The 24,354-nt window shown below is 51.9% G+C and overlaps 1 protein-coding gene across 1 annotated transcript in view; it reads right to left on the bottom strand.

The window, feature by feature from the left end:
• The window catches only part of IGF2R (insulin like growth factor 2 receptor), a 97,997-nt gene that overhangs the window by 15,156 nt on the left and 58,487 nt on the right, over positions 1-24,354 (bottom strand). The window contains exons 19-38 of the mRNA XM_045805486.2: positions 23,436-23,615; positions 21,204-21,305; positions 19,808-19,909; positions 17,864-18,059; positions 16,481-16,651; positions 15,785-15,928; positions 15,526-15,701; positions 15,157-15,244; positions 14,462-14,677; positions 13,542-13,672; positions 13,174-13,271; positions 11,038-11,174; positions 10,067-10,257; positions 8,409-8,535; positions 7,594-7,713; positions 7,028-7,284; positions 6,491-6,709; positions 4,374-4,523; positions 1,744-1,905; positions 275-482 (exon numbers count right to left, since the gene is read on the bottom strand). Coding sequence (XP_045661442.2) covers positions 275-482; positions 1,744-1,905; positions 4,374-4,523; positions 6,491-6,709; positions 7,028-7,284; positions 7,594-7,713; positions 8,409-8,535; positions 10,067-10,257; positions 11,038-11,174; positions 13,174-13,271; positions 13,542-13,672; positions 14,462-14,677; positions 15,157-15,244; positions 15,526-15,701; positions 15,785-15,928; positions 16,481-16,651; positions 17,864-18,059; positions 19,808-19,909; positions 21,204-21,305; positions 23,436-23,615 — 3,175 coding nt within the window. The remainder of the gene's footprint in view (positions 1-274; positions 483-1,743; positions 1,906-4,373; positions 4,524-6,490; positions 6,710-7,027; positions 7,285-7,593; positions 7,714-8,408; positions 8,536-10,066; positions 10,258-11,037; positions 11,175-13,173; positions 13,272-13,541; positions 13,673-14,461; positions 14,678-15,156; positions 15,245-15,525; positions 15,702-15,784; positions 15,929-16,480; positions 16,652-17,863; positions 18,060-19,807; positions 19,910-21,203; positions 21,306-23,435; positions 23,616-24,354) is intronic.

Raw genomic sequence — 24,354 nt, 5'->3', positions numbered from 1 at the left:
GAACGCTCGAAAGGATCCCTTATGGAAGCCACCACCCTAAGCCACCAGGAGGACCGCCGGGCCTCTCTCACAACGAGACAAGAGGCCCAGGGCCAGGATGCATCTGAGGCCTGAGCACTCATACTCAGGGCTGTGTGGGTGGAACGCCGTGTGGTCCAGGCCAGGTGTCCGCATCCACAGCATCTGGAGCTTCATGCCTCAATTTCCTCCTGGTACCAGGTCTAACACCACACTCACCAGGAATACAAAAACGCATCCTGCTACAAAAATTTACCTGGAGGACAATTATCTCCATTGGCATAACTTAAAATGACAGCTTCATCCTGGTGCCTGTAATCCAGTCTCATTGATGCCAGCCGTCCAAAAGATGCCCCCTTGCTCCCGGAGAGCAGGCAGACACCTCCGTCCTTACAGCCTCCTTCATCCAGGCCTGCTGCCGCGGTGCACACCCCTATGCTGTAGGTGCGTGAGTCTCGGGTCACCTGGACAGACAACAGCACGCGTGGGTGTCCATGGGTCTCAAGGCGGAGGGAGAGCCGTCACTGCAGGGAGGTGTGTTCCTGCTGGGAAGCAGGGGCCACCTGGGGCCTGGGCACGGGTTGTCTCAGTGCTCCCTTCCTTCTCTCCAATCCTGACCTTCCTCAGAGGGCAATGCCTTACCCACTGTCTGGACATTTGCCTCTGGCCACTGGAAGGATCCACAACTCCATCCACCCCCAAGCCCAGCCTTCTTCCTCCTCCTGGCCCCTAGCAGCAGCAGCACCCGCTGCTAGCTGGGCTTGAGAGCCAGGCCTCCGGCAGGGAGCTTCCTATGAGACCTCAGGCTGCTCCTCCCCCTTCCTGAAGCCCAGTTCCCCACCTGCAACAAAGGAGTGCTGAGGACTGAGCCCCCGCTGCAACAAAGGAGTGCTGAGGACTGAGCTGATGAGCAGAAAGCATAACTGAGCAGGACTCTTGCCTTCCTAGCTGGCCCCGCCCTCTGCAGGCTCACACCTCCTGCACACCTGTCACACCTGTGCAAGGTCTCCATCACAGGAGCCAGGGCACGGGCATCAGGGCTCACTACTCACCAGCTACCATCCCCTGGGAGGTGCTGGGATCTGGTGGGCATCGTCCAAGGTGCATAACTCAGTAACGTCTAGATCACAGGCCCAGAGGTGGAGGGTCCTCCAAACACCAGTGACTCAAGATGCCCATGGCCTCATCAATATCACTAACAGTCCATGACACACAGGCCAGATAAGCTCCCCCTCACCCCCCGCACCCAGCTGTATCTCCAGTCAGAGGGACACGGTAGCTCCCTGCACCCACTACCTCTGCAGTCAGCAAAGAGCTGCATCTGTATCTTAAAGCCAGGCTGGAAGGAGACACAGGGGAAGGACTCGTGGCATCTGTCGGGTGTACCAGACCTGGCCCTGCCCTTATGGGGTACACGCTCACATTCATATCCCTAAGCAGCCTCCTGACCTCTGTTGTGTCATTTAATCTTTACAAAGCCCTAAGGAGCAAAACTCTGAGCTGCGGGGCACAATTCTAGGGTCAGTTAGGCCTTGTTTGCTCCATGCTCTAGAATCCCCAGCAAGCCGATCCTGTGTCCAGGATGGGGACTAAGCCCATTACCCCTCCGTGCACTGTGCCTCAATAGTCACAGGTGCCCCATCACCTACAACACAGGAGGATATCACAAAGAATCCGGGCTGCCGTGTCCCCCAAGATCAGCGGGCTCTAGCTGAGTGGCATTACCTTGAAGGTGCTTTTGGAAAGGCTGGACAGGTTAAAGCTGTAATGCAGCTGCTCGTCCGTCAGGGAGCAGCCGTCCACCTTCACTTCGTCTGGACAGACCAGCGGGGTCTCCCAGCCAAACACAAAGTCACAGTCACTGGTCCTCAGCAGCATGGGAGCTCCCTGTTTGAAAGAAAACGCATGTGGGTCAAGTACAGCGTCTTCACACAGCTCTCCTCCCCAGCTGGCACCAGAGAGACCCCTGCTTCCGGGGCTGTGGCCGCGGCCGGGAGACCGCCAGGTGCTCTGGGTGACCTGCAACAGCCCCCCTCCAGGACGGAGGGGCAGTTGTCACCACCCGCTGCAAGGAACCAAGACTACCCTCTCGGCACTGCCAGGCGTCCTGCCCACACACCTGCAACCCCTCGCCACCTCCAGGACGTGGCCCTGCACTTAGGGACAGTCTCCATGTCTGCACCACCAGTTCTTCAGACGTCATGACCGAGCAGGGTGTGAAAGCGAGACCCTGCTGCTGCAGAGGGGGGCGAGGGCTCGGGTACACCCGCCAGCAGTGCCTCTGCTCCGCTGCTACAAACTGAGGACATTCACGGAGGGTCACCCACACACGGCCAGACTGGGCACAGGCCAAGTAGTCTGGATCACCGTGCTTACGCCCTCCCTTGCTCGGCAACAGCCACAAAAACACAGAGGGGGCAGCTGGTCAGGAATTTCGTTTTTAGTTGCTGTTGAGAATCGGTTTTTCTATAAACTTAAGGGGAAAGATATTCCTGCTAAAGATGAAAACCAAAGGGGAAGAAAATCTCTTTCAAATCTTTCCAAACTTGAGCGCACATTTGTGTGAGATGCCTTGTATCTAAAAGCCAGGCTCACTTTGAACACGCCGCTGCTGCTCTGAGAATCGTGCACGCGCCGTGGACAGCCGACCACATACGGTTAGCAGTTTCAGAGCTAAGCCGTTACACCTTCTCCATGTGGGAGGGTGAGATAACCAGCGCTCGAGAGAGGTGGATTGTCAAAAGAACCCCTCTGAAGAATGAAGTACTACTGAACGTGGCAGCCTCTCTGTAGCTGAAGCCACGCTGCCGTACGCTGTGCGCGCCGACAGACGCCTGGAGAGCCACACCCACGCAGACACACAGAGATAAAAGGAGTTTGCTGATCACAGCTCCGCTCCCCCGATAACTCAGGATTATCCTGACGGCCAGTGGATAATCTGTGAACAGGGACACAGAGGTGGGGTGAGCCACTAGATGGGGAGGCCCCAGGCAGCGATGGTCTGTGTCTTCCCCTGCCCCTCCTCCTCAGGCTGCTGCCACGTCACTTCCCACCGTCAGCATACCCGTCTGGCAGCCAGAGCTCCCTTTCCCTTATAAACCTGCTACAGGCCAAGAGACCAGAAAGTCAGCTTAGTGAATTCACAAGACACATTCTAGAACCAAAACCCATCACCTGAGCTCCTAGGGCCAGATGAGCCTTACAATTCATCATCTTCAAGATTTTAAGAGGCAATTCGAGATACATATTTCTATCACCTCTCTCTCATACACATACACACACACATACACAGTCCTATAATCGAGCACATTCATGTTTCGGCAGCAAAATGTATGAATATTCTTATCAGGTGAGACAAATACCATAAGCAGCCTCCATTCATCCGTGTCAGAGGACTGTGATTTCAGAAGCACAGATGCCGTGCTGTGAGGCTGGGCTGCCTGGAGCAAAGAGCTTGCCACGTGAGAAGGTGAGTCCCAGCGGCCACTGCAGGGCTGTGTGAGTCACAGGTACGTCACCCAGCGCCTCTGAGTCACTGTGAAATGGGGGCCACCACCTACCCATTTATCTCCTATTCACAGACAGAAGGCGAGAGAAAATGTATGCAGACACTCTGTGCGACAGAATGGGACTCATGATGGAAGCTGCGTTATTTTAAATGCACATAGAACAAAGTCGATAACCTCCTTAGAAGGAACATTTGCAACTTTGTTAGAACTATTTTGATTCCGAGAGGCCTTCTTTTGTTCGCTAACTTCTAAATTTTGGGTTGTATCCTGAACAATGATAGCTGCCAAAAGTCTTGTCTGAGTTCCCAAGAAGAATAAAATCACTAATGCTATAGTTTTAAAAAAGGAAAAAGAAAGCTGACACTTTTATACGTTGGTAGACATTGAATACCACTCCTATGCTCAAGTGTTTCATGTTTTTAAATTACAGCAAGCCTCGCTGTGCAAAGTCTGTCCCATTAATTCAGTATGGGCTTACTCATTGTTAAATTAGTGGTTTTGGGGGCGCCTGGGTGGCTCAGTCGGTTAAGTGGCTGCCTTTGTCTCAGGTCATGATCCCAGGGTCCTGGGATGGAGCCCACATCAGGCTCCCTGCTCAGGGGGGAACCTGCTTCTTCCCCTCCCCCCTTGTCCCTACCCCGCTTGTGTGTGCACTCACTCGTGTGCGCGCGCGCTCTCTCTCTCGTGCTCTCTCTCAAATAAATCTTTAAAAAAAATTAATGGTTTTAAATTCTTCAATGCACCCCTGATATACCATAAAACTGCACCCATTTTCAATACAAGCGTCCTTAACTTGCTCACTAAGCCAGGTGTCAGCCCCCAGGTTGTGAACAGGTGCACACTTACCATGCTCACGCCTCTCCTGCAGTGAAATGCGATCAGTGAGGTGTAGTTGAAATGCTTGTCTGCTAAGCAAGGAGTACTACTTTCAAAATTCAAATAAACTTCATTAGCTATGGGGTTGAGTATTGGAGGTCCTGTGACTCGGCCAATATCCTAAACAAAGAAAAAAACAAACAGCGTTTCAGGAAATTGCTCCTTGGGTTGGCAAACACAGGCTAATACACAACTGCAAAAATAATACCTCCTCTGTTTTGAAAATGGGCAGCATCTAAAGAAACCAGGTTAACAGCAACTCACGTGATAAGTCTTGACAATAAAAGCTGCTGCTCAGAAAGATTAGTTTGTCGGCGGTCATCGGTTTCGAGCCTACAATTTCTTTTTTTTTTTTTTTCTTGTTGAAATCCTGTTTTTATTTTATTTTTTTTTTATTTTTTTTTAATTAATAATGATTTTTTATTATATTATGTTAGTCACCATACAGTACATCCCCGGTTTTCGATGTAAGGCTCGATGATTCATTAGTTGAGCCTACAATTTCTAACAATAGGATTCTATTTCCAATCATGGTCAATTTTCAAAGATCCAGGCAATAGGAACTTCTCTCTCCAGGAGTATCAAGAATGCTGCATGGTCTCCTATCACCTGACAGTGAGCGGCAGGAGCCCACGGATCTGCCCCCACGCCGGCCCACTACCTCACTCCCAGCTCTGCCCCGGGACTGCTTGGTTTCCTTGGCAGTGCCCCTCGGTACATCCTTGGGAGGGCACACACTTGCTTCCCATGCCGTTTTATTGCTCAGCACAGCATCTGATGCACACTGGCTGCTCAGTAGATATTTCTGAGCAAATGAACCCAAGAAAAAAAGAAAGATGAATGGCCCACAGTGGTGTATGTGTGTGTGATAAGTGTGAATGAGCGAGCCGAGGGGCTCTCGTTCATCACCGTGGGGCACGTTCACGCCACGATGACACAACACTTGCTCCAAGTAGGGAACTGGCTACCATTTTTAAAATCTGAAAAAGGAAAGCCAGGAAGGAAAACAGAGCAGATCTGACCTCTCAGAAAGGGACTCATATCCAGGGTCCCCAACTGCATGGTCACAGAGGACGGCTCTGAAGTGCTTCCTACTAAGATGTGGTTCACCCAGGCCCTGGGGTCCCCATGAAGCTAGGACTTTGTGAGACTCGTATCATGGCCAACTTCCCCACCCTCTCCCAACGTTTCTCCCCACCAACATTGCAGATAACGCCCATTCTTAAAAGGACATCTTTAGGGATGCCTGGGTGGCTCAATCAATGAAGCGTCTGCCTTCAGCTCAGGTCATGATCCTGGGATCCTGGGATCGGGCCCCAAGTCAGGCTCCCTGCTCAGCGGGGAGTCTGCTTCTCCCTCTCCCTCTGTCCCACCCACTGCTCATGCATGCACATGCACACACGTGTACTCTCTCTCAAATAAAATCTTAAAAAAGAAAAAAAAGGACATCTCCAAATCTTTAGACAGGACTGTGTAACATCTACGGATAGAAGTACAGAAATAGACCCTTTTGAGATGCACCTCAAATAATAAAGCACAGCAAGGATTTGATAAAACATGAAGATAACTCACGAAGACAATTTTCAAAGAGCCAAAGCTGCACTAAAAAGTGCTAGGAGTCCGAGACTTCCACAGCAGAGTATTCAGCAATGAACAGATCTGCTCTTGCCCCTGAATGACTCATTTACCAAAGAAAGTACTTGCATCTCCCAAGCACTTTCTTTACCCAAGACATGCATTTCAAAGAAAGAAATCAAATTCTTATCAGTGTTCTTTCTTGCCACTTTACATGGAAGTTTCCTGATCAGGGTCAACCTTGAGAATCCTAACATGACACCGAAAGTCTGCCTATTCACACACGTTCACATTTTCTTCCACAGCTCGGAGACCTCTGGCTGCCGTCATCAGCCTCTGGCTCAACGCACAAATCCTTACATGTCTTCCCCACCTAGACCCAGGACACACACAGTCCCCGCTCCTTTCACCCTTTCTGCTTGAGTAACCCTCCACTGAGAGCAAGACACACAACACGACAGTTGTTCAAAGTCTTATAAAACTTGTTTCCGCCTTGCATCTCCCGTACTTACGATGGGGGGACCGTCGACGGGAACCTTGCACACAGCCGCTCCCGCGGGACAAGGCACCCCGTGCATTGGGTTCAGCGGCTGGCAAATGTTGATGTAGAAGTCAGGGCCTGTGTCGGAGGTGTCATCCTCACTTTCGTCATACGCCTCGTAGCCCCCCGTGCGGTGGATGAGCGGGGACAGGTCAATAATGGAGCTCCCATTCCTCACAGAGCACTCCGTCTGTTAGACAGGGGCGACCTCACTGGAGTCCACAGTAACATTCTCCTCATCACCACTAAGTCACCCCAGGAATTTAAAAGCAGCACAAAAAAAGCACGAAAGATGGATCAACGTCCCCAAATGCTTGGGCACTTATACCGACCCACTGTTGGGACCACCGCGGGTGGCTAAGCCATGCCGGGTACCCTCTGGGGGGAGCAGCGGAGGACAGTAACTGCAGGAAAGCTGGTGCGCGAACCAGGGCCCACCTGGGCTATGGAGACCCCCGGGCATCAGGGAGGCATTTCTCAGAGGCCACATGGGCCCAGCCCGACTCACCACCTGCTCGCAGGCCAGAGGCGTGTGCCAGGAAAAGAAGAGCGTGCATGTCTGCTTGTCGAGAGAGATGAGCATGGGCCTGTTGGTGGGCCCGGCCTCAGGCCTGCACACAAAGCTGATCACACTCTTGTAGGTCAGACCGGATTTGGACGGACAGGGGGATCCGTCCTCATACACCAGCTGTAAGACCTGGTCCACGTAAGTCAGCCTCTTGTTCGCCTTGCCCACGCTGATCCTGGTCTGCCCGAAGCAGGCCCCTGTACCGAACGTGACGGGAGAGGAAAAACACAATTATGGACTCAGATAACCAGCTTTCTGAGGACTGCTTTCTGCAAATCCAGAGCTAACACTTGTCATGCTGAGTGTCCAGTGTGGTTTCAGCAAGTGTCCTGCATCAACCATTCTGTCACATGACCACGTGTTTCCCCTGCATGAGCGAGATGTTACAGCAGAGAAGGTGATCGATCTTCAGATCTACTCCTCTCTTTTGCCACAGGAACACGGAGGCTGGGGACGGCCTTGGAGGCGGGAGAGCCAGGCAACAGACAGGAAGCCACAGCACTCACCTACGCCAGGGGAGCAGTTTTCGTTGTCGTCACAGACGCTGATGTACACGAGCCCCTTCTCGCTGTAAGCAGCTGTGTGTCCAGCTCTGCCACTTAAAGAGCTCAGATCAAACAGATGTCCTGCAAGGGGGGAGGGGACGGATACACGGTGACGCCAGCAGGCTCGCACGCGGACCACGCTGGCCATCGGGACTTGTGACTTCCTGCCATGAGTCCCCCAACTTGCTCGTTCACTGACCTGGCCCTAAAAATGCTCCTGGCCAGCTAGTCTATATCATGAGGCTGCAGTCTCCAAATTTGTACGATAGCTCATCTTTCCTCAGAAGACAGGGCTCATAGTGTCCTCCTCCTCCCGGGGCTGGGCCACCGCAGCCTCTAGGACTCGCGGGATCCACGAGGGCCTGATGGCACCCCTCCCACTGCCAAGGGATGCCAGCTACAGCCTGCTGGGTCCCCAGCACGTTCAGTCGAGGTCTCCCAGCTGCCCCCACATGAGCACTGGTAGGTTAACACAGAGACGGACTCTAAGCAACTCTGCAAGCCTACAGCTGGTGTGACCGGCACCCTCGGAAGCAGGGGCTATGGACAGCAAGGCTCGCAAGGACATGGATCAATCTCTTCCCCACCGAAGGAGAAGTCCTAGTAAACACAACTGGGTAGCGCCAAGACAGGAGGCCAACATGCACCCATGTGGCCAGAATGCTGCTGCCCCAGTGTGTCTTGCTCCCCAGTTTCATGTTAGGTCCCTCACCATGAGGTACTGGTGACTGGCAGTGTCCTCACTGTGGGTGTCAGTGACTGGCAGTGTCCCTCACCTGTGGCAGGGTTGGTGACTTGGCAGTTGTCGTGCACATTGCTCCTCACAGGACAGGCGGCTGGCGTGGGCCAGGAGAAGGTGTACTCACAGTCTTCCACCGCACTGATGAACATGGGCCTGGAGTTCTACGAGCAAAGGACAGAGTGTTGCCAACAGGGCACGATTTCTGTGAAACATCAGCTTACATCAAGTGGGAGCTTCTCTGCACCACCACATGGAATTTTTGTCAATGTCTTTATGGACTGAGGGCCGACTTAGGAAAGCAAAGGGTCAAGATCTTCCTGGGACTGCACTAGGGCTTTAACACACGCAGGGTGAGACAGACGTGGGGGACCATGCAGATTTTCCTACAGCTACGCTAGGGAAAGACAGGCAGGGGACACGGTGAGGGAGGAGGCTCAAAGGCTCTGGTGAGTCAGGAAAGAGTAAAAAGCTAATAATACTCTGAAAAGCAAAGGAACTTAAATCTGTTATTATAGACAAAACAGCCCCACCCAGACAACTCGTCGTTTATTCTACCTGTCCTTCACTTGCACTGGCTAAGGTGCACTCCGTATATCCCCATGCTTCCTGTCCACCAGAGCTGCTGAGATGGTTCAGAAGTACCTCCTTTCCAGATAACCCCGGACAGCTTTGCCCCTAGCCTCCTGGGCCGCACAGTGCAGAGCCCCTCACACACCACCCTCGCGTTTCCTCCCACGTCCATCAGCTCTTTCTTCCTCTGCCACGACCCTCCGCCAGTTACAGAGGAGCTAGGAAGTCTTTTGAGCCCCGGTGTCCAGTCCCCAGCAGCTCAGGTCTAGGCTAAGCCTCTGCACAGCTTCCCAAGGAGGAAGCCCCAGCTGCGACTCCTGTCAAGAGGGCAGACCGCAAGCTCCCATTGCTCCTCCTACCGCGGCTGGCTAAACACAGCTGGAGGCAGCGGGCGCTCTGCCCTAGAACACTGAGTGGGCGGTCCAGCTTGACCTTACTCCTAAAATTAGCGACAACCCTAATTTTTAATAGCACATGGAGCTTCACCTTCATCTCACATGTGCAGATGTTCCTGTGGGAAAAAACAGTCCAGGGAAACCATTCATTCAGTTCCATACCAACCCTTACAGAGAGGCATGGACCACAGAAATGAGACCATCCCCCACTGACCATGCAGCAACCACACACCAGCAGAGATGCCCACACCTCCCACCACTTCTGTCGAAACCTCACCATGATTTGGCAAGACGGGAATAGCTCGTGTTACTCATGGGTAAACAGCTTAGCGCTGTTACGTAATCAAGCGAGGAAGTAAAGAGCAGCCTGCACCTGCTCTAACCTCCGGCTTCTCTCAAGCCGCATCCGTGAGGGCAAAGGGCAGGCTGTCAAATACGTTTGCTCTACAGTCTTTGGCAGATCTTCAGGGGACCAAACTTGAAGGAGAACCAACTAATCCTGAGACTAGAATTGCCAGGTCAGACGCCCAGGAGCCAGAGAAGAGAGGGAGGTGCCCGCGAGCTGCAGGGCTGAGGTGGTACTGCTGGCTCCGCTGTTGTGCCAGGGCGTCCTGAGCATCGCATCGGCCACTCACATCCCGGGGAAAGTAGGACCGTCTCACTGGCCCCGGGGTCCGAACTGGCCCAGAGCTGCCGCGTAGGGGACGGAGGAAGCTGTGTCACTTACGACTTGGCTCTCGCTACAGGTGAAGCGGATGGTGGTTGACTTTTTCCGAATCTGGTCTGGACACAAGTCACCATCAACATACTTCAGGACAGTGGCGCCATCTCTCCACTGCGGCCCCTCCCTCACCCTGCCGAGGTTCACAGGCTTGGAGCCGCTTAAGAGACACGCGGCCGCTTCCGGAGGGCACGGCTCTGTGAGAGGAGACAAGGTGAAGAGTTACCTTCGCTGAGTTTCCAGCCTAGAATTTATCTGGCAAGTAATGTCAGACGTGCTATATACTTGATTCTAACAGTCACACCAAAACATCTGCTACTTCTTTCACATGAGCTGACAATGATGCCACAGGACTTCTCAGTTAAACACCGTTTTACCACAGAGAGAATGGGGGTAGGCATGGGGTGCGGGGAGAATCCAAGGTTTCATAGCCTGAATTATTTCTGGACCCCAAATGCGTTGAGGCTAAAATACCTAGATAAGCCAACAGGACATTTTAAATGGCCCACATTGACATGCCATCTTTAAGAGTTACCGAGAACTCTGTCGATTCCCCAGACCCCAAAATGTCTGTGCTATCGGCCCTGTGTAAAGAACTAGTCCCACCTCATGGATTAGGAACCACACTCTCACTGATCTTCCCAGCACAGAAAAAGGGGAAGGGGGCCCACGGCCTCAAATGTAAAGGATCACCTGCCCACATTACTCTCCGTAAACACAGAGGGCATGTGCTCTGTTTCACTCCCTGTGTCGCCTACCCTGCGAAGAATCACCTACCACCATGATTCCCTCCACCCACTTCCAACTGTGTTCCCAGCAGAGCCTTCAACAAGGACTTCTGCTAGACCATCCCAGGGATCAGTCATGAGACCCTTAAATAATTCATGGCCAAAAAGCACCTTCATAGGACCCTGTTCCTACTTGATCTTCCCCCAAACTGACTACAAGCCATCAGCCCGCCAACAGTCCTCTCTCACCAGAGCCAGCCTGGGGAGACAGAGACTTGCAAACATTGATGAGGTAGTGCTCGGTGGCTCCTGTCCTCGTGATGGCTTCCCAGTTGTCGCTGTACCTTGCCAGGGACGAGAGGTCGAAGGTATTGCCAGCTGCGTCTCTGGACAGAAGAGAACACTGCAGTTAGGCTCACCTGTACTCCGGGTGGACACCAGGCACTAGAAAGGCTCAACGGTTAAGGCGTGGTCTGTGCCCAACATCCTTGGCCTCAGATCTTGCCCGGGGACAGAACTTCAGACTGGACCTCAGCACCACCTCCAGTAGGAATCAGAACCTGAGCTCAGGAAACTTCAAGACTTGCTTCAACAAAATCATGTATTAATCTAAAAAAGAGCAAAGACCAGGCCTGCAACGGAAGCGCTCCTGTGCTCGGGCCAGTGAGAGGACAAAGGCGAACAGCGGGCCATGAGGAGCGCTCGCAGCACAGAGCACTCTCGGGAGCAGCCCCCCATGTCCAAGCCCGAGGTGACTGTGGCCCCTGGAATAAAAACGAACTCGTGTCACCACGTCTGCTGTCAAGTTTACCTACCACACAAATCCCACAGATAGCTGTCACTGAGAGCCAAGCCCACAGCAGGTGCAGGGCTAATGGTGAGCAAGACACACGTCTGTCCCCGAGGAGCACCAGGTCCAGGTGAAGACAGAGGTGCAGTCATGGACACCACCTCACGAGGTCTCAGCAGAGAGGAGGAGAATGGAAAGCATTCATTCGTTCAAAAACTATGTGCTAAGCTGAGGGTATTATACTGAACCAGAAAGATACAAATCACCCATTTTATGAAATTTACAGAAATTACCAGGAGAAGGAAAACACCATACACAGGATACAAGTTTTTTTAAGTATACAGTATGTCAGAGAGCGATTAAAGCTGAAGAGGAAAAAAGGCAGGGAAGGGAGATATGAAGTCTGGGGCTGGGTGGGGCGGGGAGGTTGAGATTTTAGACGGAGTGGTCAGAGAAAACCTTACCGACAAGGTGACCTCATTGTACACATTTTTGTACTCCCATGAATTTATTACAATACGCATGTGTAAACTTCCATTTTAACTGATTATTCCATTTTGACTTCATTAATTCTTTTAAAAACGGGGCATAAAAATATTTGGCAGGAAATGCTTTATGTATAAAAATATAAAAATAAGACCCTTTGTACACAAATCTCAGAAAGCAGAAGACAGTCTCAAATGGCAATAAGAGAACGGCTAAGTCAATCAGGGCCATCTACTCGGAAGGATCGTGCACACCCGTTAGCAATGCGAAATGAATTTGTTTCACATAAAAACGCTCACGAAGCGTTAGCTGGAAAAAGAAATGTCACAAGACAAATTATGATTCAACGTCACTAAACACAGATTCCTGAACGTGTGCTTTTCCATATGTTACTAAAACTTAAAGAATTATTACTTTACCTAAATAAAAGGAGAGAACACAACCAAAGAGAGCAGGAAGGAAGAAAAACACGGAAGTGACTATACTTTCCCCCAGGACTGAATGCTGTAACACAGCAGAAGAGAGAACGTGTCCTTGAACCATTCCGAACCACAGACAAAACCTCCAGGGATGGGATACATGATGCCTATCTTGTCATAGTTCCACGGGCAGCTCTGCCGGCATCCATACACGGTAAAGACCTCCCTTACCTCAAGAGCTGCCAGCCACCCAATTCCAGGAGCCACAGGTGACAGAGATCAAAAGAACCACCGACAGCCCCTGAAAACCTGCAGTCTGGGGGCCACCTCCCCCACACCATCTCCAACACCCCAGCCCCTCAGCCTCTCCACACCTTCTTCACTCGTGTCCCCAGACACAAGCGGCGTGCAAGGGTGGAGTGGAGGCCAGGTGACCTGTGAATCATGCAAGGTTTTCTGTTCCAACTGCAATCAACTCCCTGTATGCATCTTAACACAAAATCATCACCGAAACCCGAAGTTGTGAAGGATTTGGGAGTTAACCTAGTCTAACTCCTCATCTGAATATGAAGGGACGAAGGCTTAGAGAAACCCCCCAACCTAACCTCCTGTCCCCCAACCACTAATCATTAAAGCAAAGCTGTGCCAAGTTCCTCCATGCAAGAGAGTCAGCAGATGGAGCCCACTTACTTGAATGAGCACTCGGTCACGTCAAAAGGCGCACAGGCATACTGTGTCCGCCACTCGAACAAGTAGGAACAATCTGAAGTCTCCCTGAGAAATACCGGCTGGAGAAGGGAAGAGAGACCGATAAGTCAGAGGGGAAACTTCAGTTGGTTTATTGTACTTTAGATCTTAGGAATGAATACAGTAGAAGACAGTTATGTTCATTAAAATCCATACACACTGATCAAGGTTTCGACATACCTTCTGTAACTGGTGCATTTAAACTAAGCTCCCCAGGGGATTTCGAAACTCCAGAGCAGACAGAGCAGCCGGAGTGCGGAGCAGTGGCTCCCGGCCAGGCAGACATCCCCGCGGGCTGTGAGCACACTCACCCTCTGGGTGCTACGGTCACAGTAGAAGAAGATGGTCGTGGAGCGCTGGTACACCTTATGGCAAGTGTCCCCTCCCGTGTAGTTCATCTTCAACAAGCCATTCTCGTATGTCAGCTTCTGAGTAAGGAGACCTGTTCAGAAAGAACCTGATTAAAATAAAGATGGGTGCCGCCATGCTTACCCTCACAGACACGTCACGTCATGTGCCCCGCATGAACGGCTGCGAGAGCAGGTGTGCCTGGCCCCCAGATGCTGGCACCAGCTCCCTGCAGGCAAAATAAAACCAGGCCTCCTTCTGCCCAAGGTTACGGACTAACGGTGGGAACAACGAGGAGCAGCCGCTCTCCAGCCTCGTCATATAAGACGATGGCCCCTGGGGGTTGCTCATACACTTGTCACGTCAGCTACTTCTTTTTGAAAGTTCTTAAACTTAGGGGCGCCTGGAGGAGACTGCTTGAGCTCCTCTCCCTCTGCCTCTGCCCATCCCCCCCTTGTGCACACGTGCCCTCTTTCTCTAAAATAAAATCTTTAAAAGTTCTTAAACGTAGTATCACTTGCCCAGCCACTAAGACAGCATGATGACCAACCTGTAAGTTTACAGCCACAGCCTGTCCTAGATGCCTCCCCTCTGACTCAACTCTAGAAAGTCCTACCTCAGAACACCCATTACTGGCTACTTCAGTGTGCCCCTGGTTGCAATAAAGAATCAGTAACTGGAATTGCTAAGAACAAACAGAATAAGCTCTAACAACATCTGTCAGTTTGCATTCTGCTTAAGAAAATCAAGTGAAATCAGAAGCATCATTAATATTTCACCAGAACATAGCTTTCTTCATACTCTAGAAAGAGGTCATCCTTCAGTGTAACAACTGAATATGTAATCCCATTCTTGCACAAGAGCAGGAGAAAACCCATGGTACCTGCCACTTTTTGAAATCCTTCAGGTCCGCGCTTCTCCTGACAGGATGAGATCACTTTGGACCTGTCATTAGTGGAGCAGATCTCTGAGGACAGCTTGCCACAGACCCGGAAGTAATAGGTGTATTCGCCGGCACTCACAATGGTGTCATTGACGGCCAGTGGCTTCAGGTCGTACAAGTTGCCGTGCCTTGGGTCCTTCACCTCACAGTTGTCTCCTTCAAGAACACACAGAAATGAAGGGCAACTGTGATCCTGCCTACACTCACACCCTCGGGCAAAAAAAGTCTTCCAATTTTTAATCAGGTGAGTACTGACTTAAAATAAGCATTAAACGCCATTTCCACATTATCTGTGTGCTCGTACACAGTACCAATTGCCTATCAGACAGTCTTCTAGAAAAGCCGAGGTTACAGGACAAAGATCCACTTAACCAATCAAAACCCCAAGTTAAGATTCTTAAATGTGAGAAGGCAACAGCCCATCATCACTCCAGGCAGGTCAGGAGGATGTCACTGGCCAGGTTAGCCGCGCACTGAAGTCAAAACCCACGGATAAGAAATTATCCCTCCACTATTTAGCGTCTCATGATCATGCATGTGGCCATTATGATAGGGTTTTGCATCTAGGATGCTGTTTGTAACGTCTGCTACTTCATCTGTTTACAGCTATTAGTGGGCTGGGCCCCAGGTCTTACCTTCCACTCTGATGACGGGACAGGCTTCCACCGTTCTCCAGACAAACACATACTCACAATCATCCAGAAGCTGAAATGTTGGGGATCCCTATAATAGAAACCAACAACTTATGTTTTCATCTTTTTTAAAAAGTCAGTCAAAAAGACAGACACAATTAATATCCAACTTTCGATCTCCACAAGGAAAAACACAAGGCACTTATTAAACATGTACGACCTGGAGGAAAATCTAGTCAAGTGCTACTGAAGGCCGAAAACCCATGAAAACACAGGCAGGTCTGAACTCAGAGAGAAGACTGAGAGACTGAAGGGAAGCAAGGAATGGAAGCTTCGACAGGCAGGACGCCCGTGGTTCATCAGCTCACGCACCGAGGTCTGAGCACACTCGAGCGTGATCCTGGTGGAGAAGCGCTGGTTGCCGCACTTGTCACCGTTGACATAGACAATACTCAGGGACCCGTTCGCTGCAGCCTGAGGGCTGATCTGCACCACACCCAGGTTCCAGCTGTTGTCTTCTGACACCAGGCAGGACCCCACTGCGCTGCCTGCAAGAGCCAGGAGTTTGTCTGGGGTGGGGGATAGGAGGAAGGCAGATAGACAGAACTCGAGTCAAATGCTCTCAACTCACTGTGGCATCCAGGAATATAAGGGAGAGGATTGCAAACACTCAAATAGAAAGTTCTCTTTCTTCCATCAGCCGAGGTGTCCACAGCAGTCCAGGGCTTCCTGACTCTGCTTAAGCCACTCAGGTCGTACTCATTTCCAGCGACATCTGAAATACACGGAAACACTCCAGCCAGCCCTGCTTTCCGGCTAACGCTAGAGCGCCACCTTTATCACCCTGACTGAAGACCCACGATGCACGAGCTTGACATTCACTACTAAGAAATCAGGAGACCCACCGGAAGCTCAGAGGCTTTTCCTACAGACACGTACACTCGCTCTGCCCCTCGAGGCTGCCCTCTGCAAGAAGGACCACTGACGTGCAGGTGCAGAGCACGGGGCAGCCTGCGGGCACTGCTCAGCGCTCGGGGTGCGCCTTACAGAGCTTTACAGCCTTTCTTTTAGTTCCTCGAATAAGACCTGATCATATTTCTTTCCCCTGAGTTTTCTTCTGTTCTTAAGCAGTTTCTGATTCCAAAATATAGATTAAAACCCTTAATTATACATCCAGATTCTCACCAAGAGAAACATCTTGAGCATAAGGATCAAAGAGGCACATAAGACGAATGTGCTGCCTATAAAACAAAGCACACCACACACTCACGCGCACACACACGCACACCCTCGACCGGCCTCCTAAGCCCAGGCCTCTCAGCCTTACCCGTGACCTGGCAATCCACTGGGGAAGGGACGCAGACCAGTGCAGTCTCAAACTCAAAGAAAGTGTTTCGGATCCCCAGGCCAGAGTCAATGTCCTGATGCAGGAATTTGGGGTTTCCTGGGAAAACGTCATCGTTGCAAACAAAGCGAATGACAAAGGCATCAGCAGTCCCTGCGGAACAAGGAGGCCAGACTTTAAGAGACAGAGCAGCAGCTGCCACTGGGAACAAACCTCACAGTCACCCTTTAAAACGACGACACCACAGTGCTGGGTCTGTTTCACAGGGCCTGATGTCAACGGCTGAGCGGCCACCCTCACGGCAACAGTGACCCACATAACCACGGGCTTACAGGGTGAGCCTAACGTCCTCTGTCCTGATATTCCAGAAAACAGGCAAACACAGCATCCATTCCTCAACCCGCACATGAGCTAACATCACTGGCTTACTGGACAATACTAAGTTCCTAGTATACACAGGAGTGGGAGAAACAGAAGAAACCCTTGCCCCCCCTCCTAGGAGCTCACGTCCCAGTCCAGCAGCCCCCACACTGAGCACGTGACATGTAGTCTAGGGCACACAAGACAGCGAGAAGTGCAAGGAAGGAAAAAGCAGCAGGCCCAGGCAGAGGAAACCCCAAGGTGGTGCGCGTGTTAAATACAGTAGCCGGCCTCACTGAGAAAATGACATGAGCCAACAGCAGAGGAAGGAGAAAAAAGGGACCACGGGACCACCTTGAGGAAAGAGCATGACGGGCAGGGGCAAGATAGAGGACAAAGGCTCAGGAGGGGAGGGCGGGTGAGAGGGAGCCCGGATGGTTTCAGGAGGTGAGCAGGATGGAGCGAGGAGTGGGGGGATCCTGTCACCCCAACCACTGTGACAGCACTGGCTTCTACTCCGGGCGCATATGATGTGATCTGAACACAGAATACCAGGGGGAGGGGGGCAGGAAGACCACTGAAGGGTCCTGCAGCCAGGGGGCCCAACACGGTTGGTGTGCAGGGCCAGGGTGGCACAGCACAAAGGACCTGCAGCAGTCCACAGGGGCGGCAGGTAATGCCATCATCCGGGTTCTGTATGGGAGAGAACTGAAGCGAAGAGGTTAACAAGCCTGAGGTCACCAAGTTTTACGTCCAAGCACCACCTGAGGGGCCGAACGTGAGGAGGCTGGGGGACAGGGCAGGCAGAAGGAGAGCCCAGAGCGCAACCCCGCTAGTTACAGGACCGCACATCGGGGCCTGGCAGAGTGCATAGCCGCGGCCCGGAGGCAGGAGGGCGGTGGTGGGACTGCAGGTTGCTCGTGGGACATGCTCAGAAGGTTCACAGTCAGTCACGGAGCCACCAGGACACTTGTCAGCTGCAAAACAACGTGGTTCTGAGCTCACCTGTGGCAGGGGAAAGAGGCCCTTTGTAGGTTAGAGTTACAAAGCCCTCAGTGGACAGCTGGAGGCTTTTCTCGAGTCCGACCAGCCTTTCTGGCTTCAGATTCCTTAGCTCCTCTGTCTGAGTTTCCGCCTCACAGCCAGAGGCAGGTTTTCCATCGAAGGTCCCACAGACCGGCACTGTGCCACACACGTTCAACTGTAGACCAGATAGCAAGAACCATACACATTAACTTTGGCCACACAACTTGCCACAAACCAGAGCCCTAGCAATGCAAACCTTGCCAGACTAACTAGATGGTATTCAAGTTACTAACCTACACGTTCAGGCGGTTAAACCCTAAACCTAGTACATTGTGCAACATCTAAAGTCCAAAATGACAATGCCCATAAGTTCCTTCTCAAGAATAATAATCACGTTTATTTACACAGCCCGGTATCTCTAAACGCAAGGGATTCGCTGCATATAACCACGCACCACCCATAACGGAGGGAACACACGCAGAGCAGAATTTTACACCGTTGTCGATGTTAGCGAAGGCATCTGTGGTTGAAATGCCAATTACCAGTATCTCTGAGGGGACACCCCTGCCTTCCTCAAAGATGTTGGTATCGCTCTGTCGTGACAGTGAGGCTGAATATGCTCCGTGGTATGAAGACACGAAAAGGAAAGACCTCCACGTCTGCTAAGCGCTCACGGACAGTGTGTACACAGTCAAGGGCTACATACAGAAGCGCTTTTCTTAAAACCCGCAGTTTCCTACTCAGGAAACGGGCAGCTAGCACCACACCCCACGCAGGTGCTCAGCGGCCATGTGGGCTGTGTGCAGGAGGCCTTGGGGATGAAATTCTGGGGCAGGTTCCCTTTCCTTCTTTCACGATCGTGTCTGTAAATTAACAACAGAGCCAAGAGAAGCCCGCGCTTACTTTCTGTGCTGTGGGCACTGGCCATCCTGGCTGCCCGCATTTGCAGGACCCTCCGATTGGGGGTGTTCAGGCACCCCCGGAGATGCCTCACTCGGCAGCTTCAGCAGTGTGGGGAGGCCACTGGGGTATGTGGGGCAGCTGAGCCCGGTAGGACCAGGGGGGAGGGTGCAAAGCCAGGGACCCAGCTGGCAGGTGGCGGTGTCCTAAGCAGATGGCACCACGCTGGCTGGGCCGTCGCCCAGGAGACTCGACACACCTTCTGACGCCCCAGCTGGTGCACCAAGGCAGAGACTGTCTGGCCTGCTTCTAGCATGTTCTTTATAAGGGTTAGCATCTTCCAGCACTTCCTCTATGTGGGTCAACAACGTTCTTGTCTGCCCCTCACTCTCACATGTGGCCACACACACTCTCGCCTATTATAAACCTACTATAAACCAAACTCCATACTAGCAATTTGGGGGTTGGGGGTTGGGGGTGGGTGGAGGACCAGCCCAAGTGCTACTGAGGGACAAACCCTGTCCGGGTGTTCTCTGGGGCTGTGGAACAAGCTGTATGCTCTCCCGCATGAGGTGTACCTACAAAGTTCCCCTCGGGATCAGATCTACAGAAGACGTTCTTATTCCAACTTCTATTTTCAAAGGTTATTTTCTCCTTCCGTCAGAGCTATCAGTGAAGGAAGTGCTCACAGAAGATTCTAGAACACAGCCACCCAGGTCATTTCCCTTTTCTAGGATTAGGTAAGTACCATTTCCTCGTGACTAGTGGTTCTCAGACTCCAGGGGGTATGTTAAAAACAAACTGATAGACCCACCCCACAAGAATTCATATTTCTAACCAATTCCGGGTGACACTGACGCTGCTGGCCCAGGACACTGCTCTAGACACACAGCAACAGATCAGGAATAATTTATTTTCAGAAAAATGGCCCCTCACATGTCACCCCAGCACCAGCTGCAGGTGACTTCAGTGCACACTCTCCTTGTTTCCAAGCAAACTGGAAATTCATCACATAACTCTTACCAGAAAAGTCTTCCCAATTCCTGAAACCACGTATCCTTGAGAACTGTTCAGTGGGTTAAGATCAAACACAAAGCCACTGTTTGGGTCCCTTATAGAACAGGCCTGCAGGAGCAACGGGGGAAAGAGACACCGGAACTCAGCAAATACAGAGCACCTCCAAAGCCTGCGTGTATGATCCTCACAAAACATGCGCTTCGCACTGACTTTAATCCCCTATCAGAAAAGCAGCCCCCTGCGTACTCACCAGCCCCTTCAGACATGGCCCCTGCTGTCTGCCCGAGTGTGAAACTGGGCTCAGAAATATTAAACTTACCCGAAAGCTCTTAGGGCTACAATATTTACCTGGGTGAGAAGAGCAATGCTGACCCCAAGGGAAAAGTGAGGTGGAAACCATGAGCAACACGTAAGGAATTAAAAAAAGCAAAAATAAACAAAAAAAAACTTAAAAGGTTAGTTTAAGTGTTCTGTTTTCCATCCCACTTATTCACTTAAAGGCAACGGTGATGGCAGGCATGACGAGGTACTTCACCTTCCCTTCTCTTTTAGGAGACGTCACAAACCTTCCGCTCCCCGATGTCTGTCTCTGCGCAGTCCCCCAGATTCAGGGAAAGGAGCAGCCCCAACCCCGGAAAGTATGGCTGAGGACCGAGTGCAGCACCCTACCATCCCCGCCTTCCCCAGGCTCATGAGCCCAGGACCCTGGCTGGGAACATTCGTTTATGTGAACCTGGGCTCTGCTGTCAAAGCAGAGAGTTTAAAAGGGGAGGGAGAGAAATCAGTCCCACCATGAAGAAAACACCCAGGGCTGTGGAAACCACAAGTCTCCCTTCAGAGTCAGAAAACACAGCACAGAGCAGCTTGCTGCTATGCTCTACAGGAGAGCGCTCGCCCGAGGGCAAGAGCACAAGCCGCAGCCAAAGAGCAGGATACGCCAGGATGGCAACAGGCGCACAGAAGAAATGGCCGTCGCAGGGCTAGGATCGGAGTTTTAAAACTTCGAGCATCACACTGAAACAGATGGGCCAGATCCTATAGACAACGGGGCCTCGGTATGTTTCAGGTGTTGGAGTGAGGTGTTAACCACTCACTTCTCTGCAGTGGGGGTTCACCAGGATGCCACTGCGCCATCAAAGGGACAGGGGAATGGAGAAAAAGGGAGAAATCTGCGGTCAACGGCGAGTAAAGCTGAGGGTCTGGTTCTCAGCCCAGCATCTGGGAGCTGGAGTAGGGGAGAGCAATGCAGGATGACTCCCAGAGGCCTGCTGTCAACGTGCAGGAAAGGTGACACCAGTAACAGACTTGGAAGCATGAGGGAAGGGTTGAGTGCAGAGCCGGGACCCCCAGGTGGGAAGGTCCAGAGCCAGCTCAGCGAGACGTCCCGCGACAGCACACATACCTGGTCTGTGTCCGTCATTATTTGGATAGGACAGGCAGCCTCTGTGTTCCACAGGAAACTAACCACACACTCCCAACTGAGGGAAAATATGGGGTGGGTATTCTGAAAGATTAAACCCAGGGTAACAGTCAGCATGACAAGATGGAGCCCAATCTCACCAAGACAAACTGGCTCATACCTAAAAATAGGCAAACTCTACTGAACGTTTAATTATGTGTCTGTGATCGGCTAGCTGCTTGCTGTGCGCTAGCTAATTACAATTTAATATCCTCGTTATTCCTATTGAAAAGATGGTACCTCCCAGGACTGGAGGTCACGAAATTCACCTGAGGGCGCATGGCAGTAAATAGCAGAACTGGGGTCCAAATCCGAGTTTGCATGTTAAGTCTGTGCTTTGAGAAACGCTCTACACTAAGAGCGTGCAATGTTAAGAAGCCAGACCCAAAAGTGTGAGTGATTTCACCTATGTAAGCTCAAAACTGGGGAAAAGTGACCTGTGGTGTCAGAGGCCAGCACGGGGATAGCGGAGTGACTGCAAGGGGCACCGGGTGCCTCCCGGGGCACACTCAGTGTGGCTGCTCCAGGTGCGGTCTGGCTGCAGAGCTCTGCTCCACGTGCGAACATGCAGCCAGGTGTCGGTGTAACTTACACCCCGTGCACTCTTCTGCGTGTGTTTGAGTGAAAAGTCCCCCGAACACGTGCGGTGCCACATTCTGGGTGAGCCCTGCCCACTAAGGCAACAGCAGCTCGCACCGCGAGAGTTTACTGCGGCACCAGGTTTGTGAGCATTTCTCAACGGAGCCCCACCAGGACCCCGGGAACCAGGTTCATCATCACCCCCCGTGTGCACACAGACAAGAACACAGGGGCACACTGAGTCAGGACACCCGCCCAGGCTCACAGGAGAAGGAAATGGTGGCCACCTGACCGCAAGCCCACACCTCGCCCACCGAGCGCCCTCTGACCTGAAGTCCCCCACCCTCTCAGCCTCGGCATCCATCACAGTAAAACAGAAACACATCTGTCTCTTCTGCTCCACAGAGTGGTTGTGAAAAGGAGCTGCTTTAGCCGTGAAGTTCTGAAAATTCTGTGGCTTGCAGAACTCTGTGGACGTGACCTCTGCTCACAGTCTCTGGCTGCACAGGGCATGGCCAGCCCTACACAGGCACTCAGAGATATGGTGACCACGGGAGGCCGCTCTGAAAACTGTAACACACTGTCCACATAAGGTGTCACAGGAAAGGTGAAAAACTAAGGACCCCGGAGAACCTCCTGGAACAGTACGGTATCTCCATGGCAACAAGAAACCATAGTGGGAAGCGGAGGCAGGCGAGGCTCTACGGAGGGGACACGGACATGCCCAGGGGTCAGCAAGGGCTGGGCTGGGCTGGACTGGGCAGCCGGGGGTCCTTCCTGAGACTGAGGAAGAAAACAACAAACCCAACCGCAGGCTAATCAAGGAGTGTGTTTGCGGTCTGGTCATGGAACACCTTTCTTGCACAACACAGGCCCAGGCTCATCCAGCTAGTAATTTCATCCCCTTATCAGAGACCCCTTCTTGACCTCTAAAGAAATCATCTCTTGGAAAAAATCGTGTGTTGGCAAATGGCACAAAGAACTCGGGATCTGCAAGGCACCGGGAATGTAGGTGACAAAGTCCATCGGACCGCTCGCACTGGATACGCTGTGCTCTTCTTCCATGAAGCTACAGGAAGCTGTAACAGGCCCTTAACATGTACCTGACCCTTTCAGATAATTTATTTGATAATAAACAAGAATTCCATTATCTCCACTCTGCATTCATCTTAGAGTCTGGCAATTATTCAAAAACATGACCCAGATATAAATGTGAAACTCCAGGTAAAAAAAGAGGAACTCTGGGCCAAAAGCAATCTCCGCAACTTTCTCTATTTCCTGGCCTTCATTTTTTATACTTGATTTGTCAACGTATTACACATGTAACCCTCACTGCTCACCCGTGGCCCTAAGTGGCACTGAGCCCCAGCTTCCTCATCTATGAACATTGGGTTCGGGCCAAACTGTCCCTAAGACCTGTTCTGCTGTCAGGATCCTTGATCAGCTGACAAGAACTAAGGGACAGGATAGCATCCACACAACCCAGAGAGAAAACGCCACCCCCAGACTCATTCGTCTCAATACGAGACACATCGGCTGGTACTCAGTCACAAAAGACCCCGAAGAAACCTAGGTCACAGTCAATGCGCGCCTTACCAGGCTGCCCCTGGAACAGACGAGATGGATCCTGGTGGTGTAGGTGGTCAGCTTCCCATTGCTGGTGGTGCACGCCGAGCCGTTCACGTACTCTATGAGGAGGCTGCCGCTGTCCTCCACCGTAGGGCCTGTCCTTGCGACCCCCAAGTTACTGATGGACACTACCTCAGAAAAGGAACCCTGCAACAAACGTGTCTGTTAGGTTTTCCCTCTGAAGAGAAAACAAGACTTCTTCATGGCTGGTACGTCTGCTCCCTGTTATTCACAGCACTCGCGTTCTATGACGTCGCCACAAATACTGACCTGTCACTCCCAGGGGAAACACGTACCTACACAGAGGCTATCCCACAGATGATGATCTTAAATCCTGAGAACAACTCCTGCTGGCAGATTCTATTTTCTTTATTTTACAAAAGGCAAAAGGAGGTTCAGATGTGGTAAGTGACTTGTCTGAGGCCGTCCTGCCAACAGGCATCCACAGCAGGCCTCAAGCCCTGTCCACCTGGCCCCAAGGTGGAGCCTCTGGTGCTGTCCCACCCCGGCCCTCGTGTCTCCCTTCCACAGTGGTCGATAGGAGAACCCACCCCGCCCCTCGCGTCTCCCACAGTCATCGATAGGAGAGCCCTCGAAAAGGCAGAGCTTCGCCTGGCTACATCTCTGCTGGGATATGCGCTCTGGGGCCACTCCACACAAGTCCACAAAGGACTGAGGGCACCGCAGGTTTTGATTTGGGGCCACAAACCCGTGTGGGCAAGTCAGTGATTCCCAAATACAGAACCCGTGGAGAACGAGGACTGGCTGTACTCTGATGTCATCGCTCCAACAAAGAGCACGCACACGTGTGTGCACGAGCACGCGCAGCAGGGAACGTCATTCTTAACCACCAGAGTGCGCTCGCTAGCTTCCTTAAAGCACCTCC

This window comes from Ursus americanus, chromosome 11, assembly GCF_024610735.1.
Source record: "Ursus americanus isolate L20-20 chromosome 11, mUrsAme1.1.p, whole genome shotgun sequence".
Taxonomy (NCBI): domain Eukaryota; kingdom Metazoa; phylum Chordata; class Mammalia; order Carnivora; family Ursidae; genus Ursus; species Ursus americanus.
The sequence above is the reverse complement of the archived record's forward strand: the minus strand, read 5'-3'. Positions and strand labels throughout refer to the sequence as shown.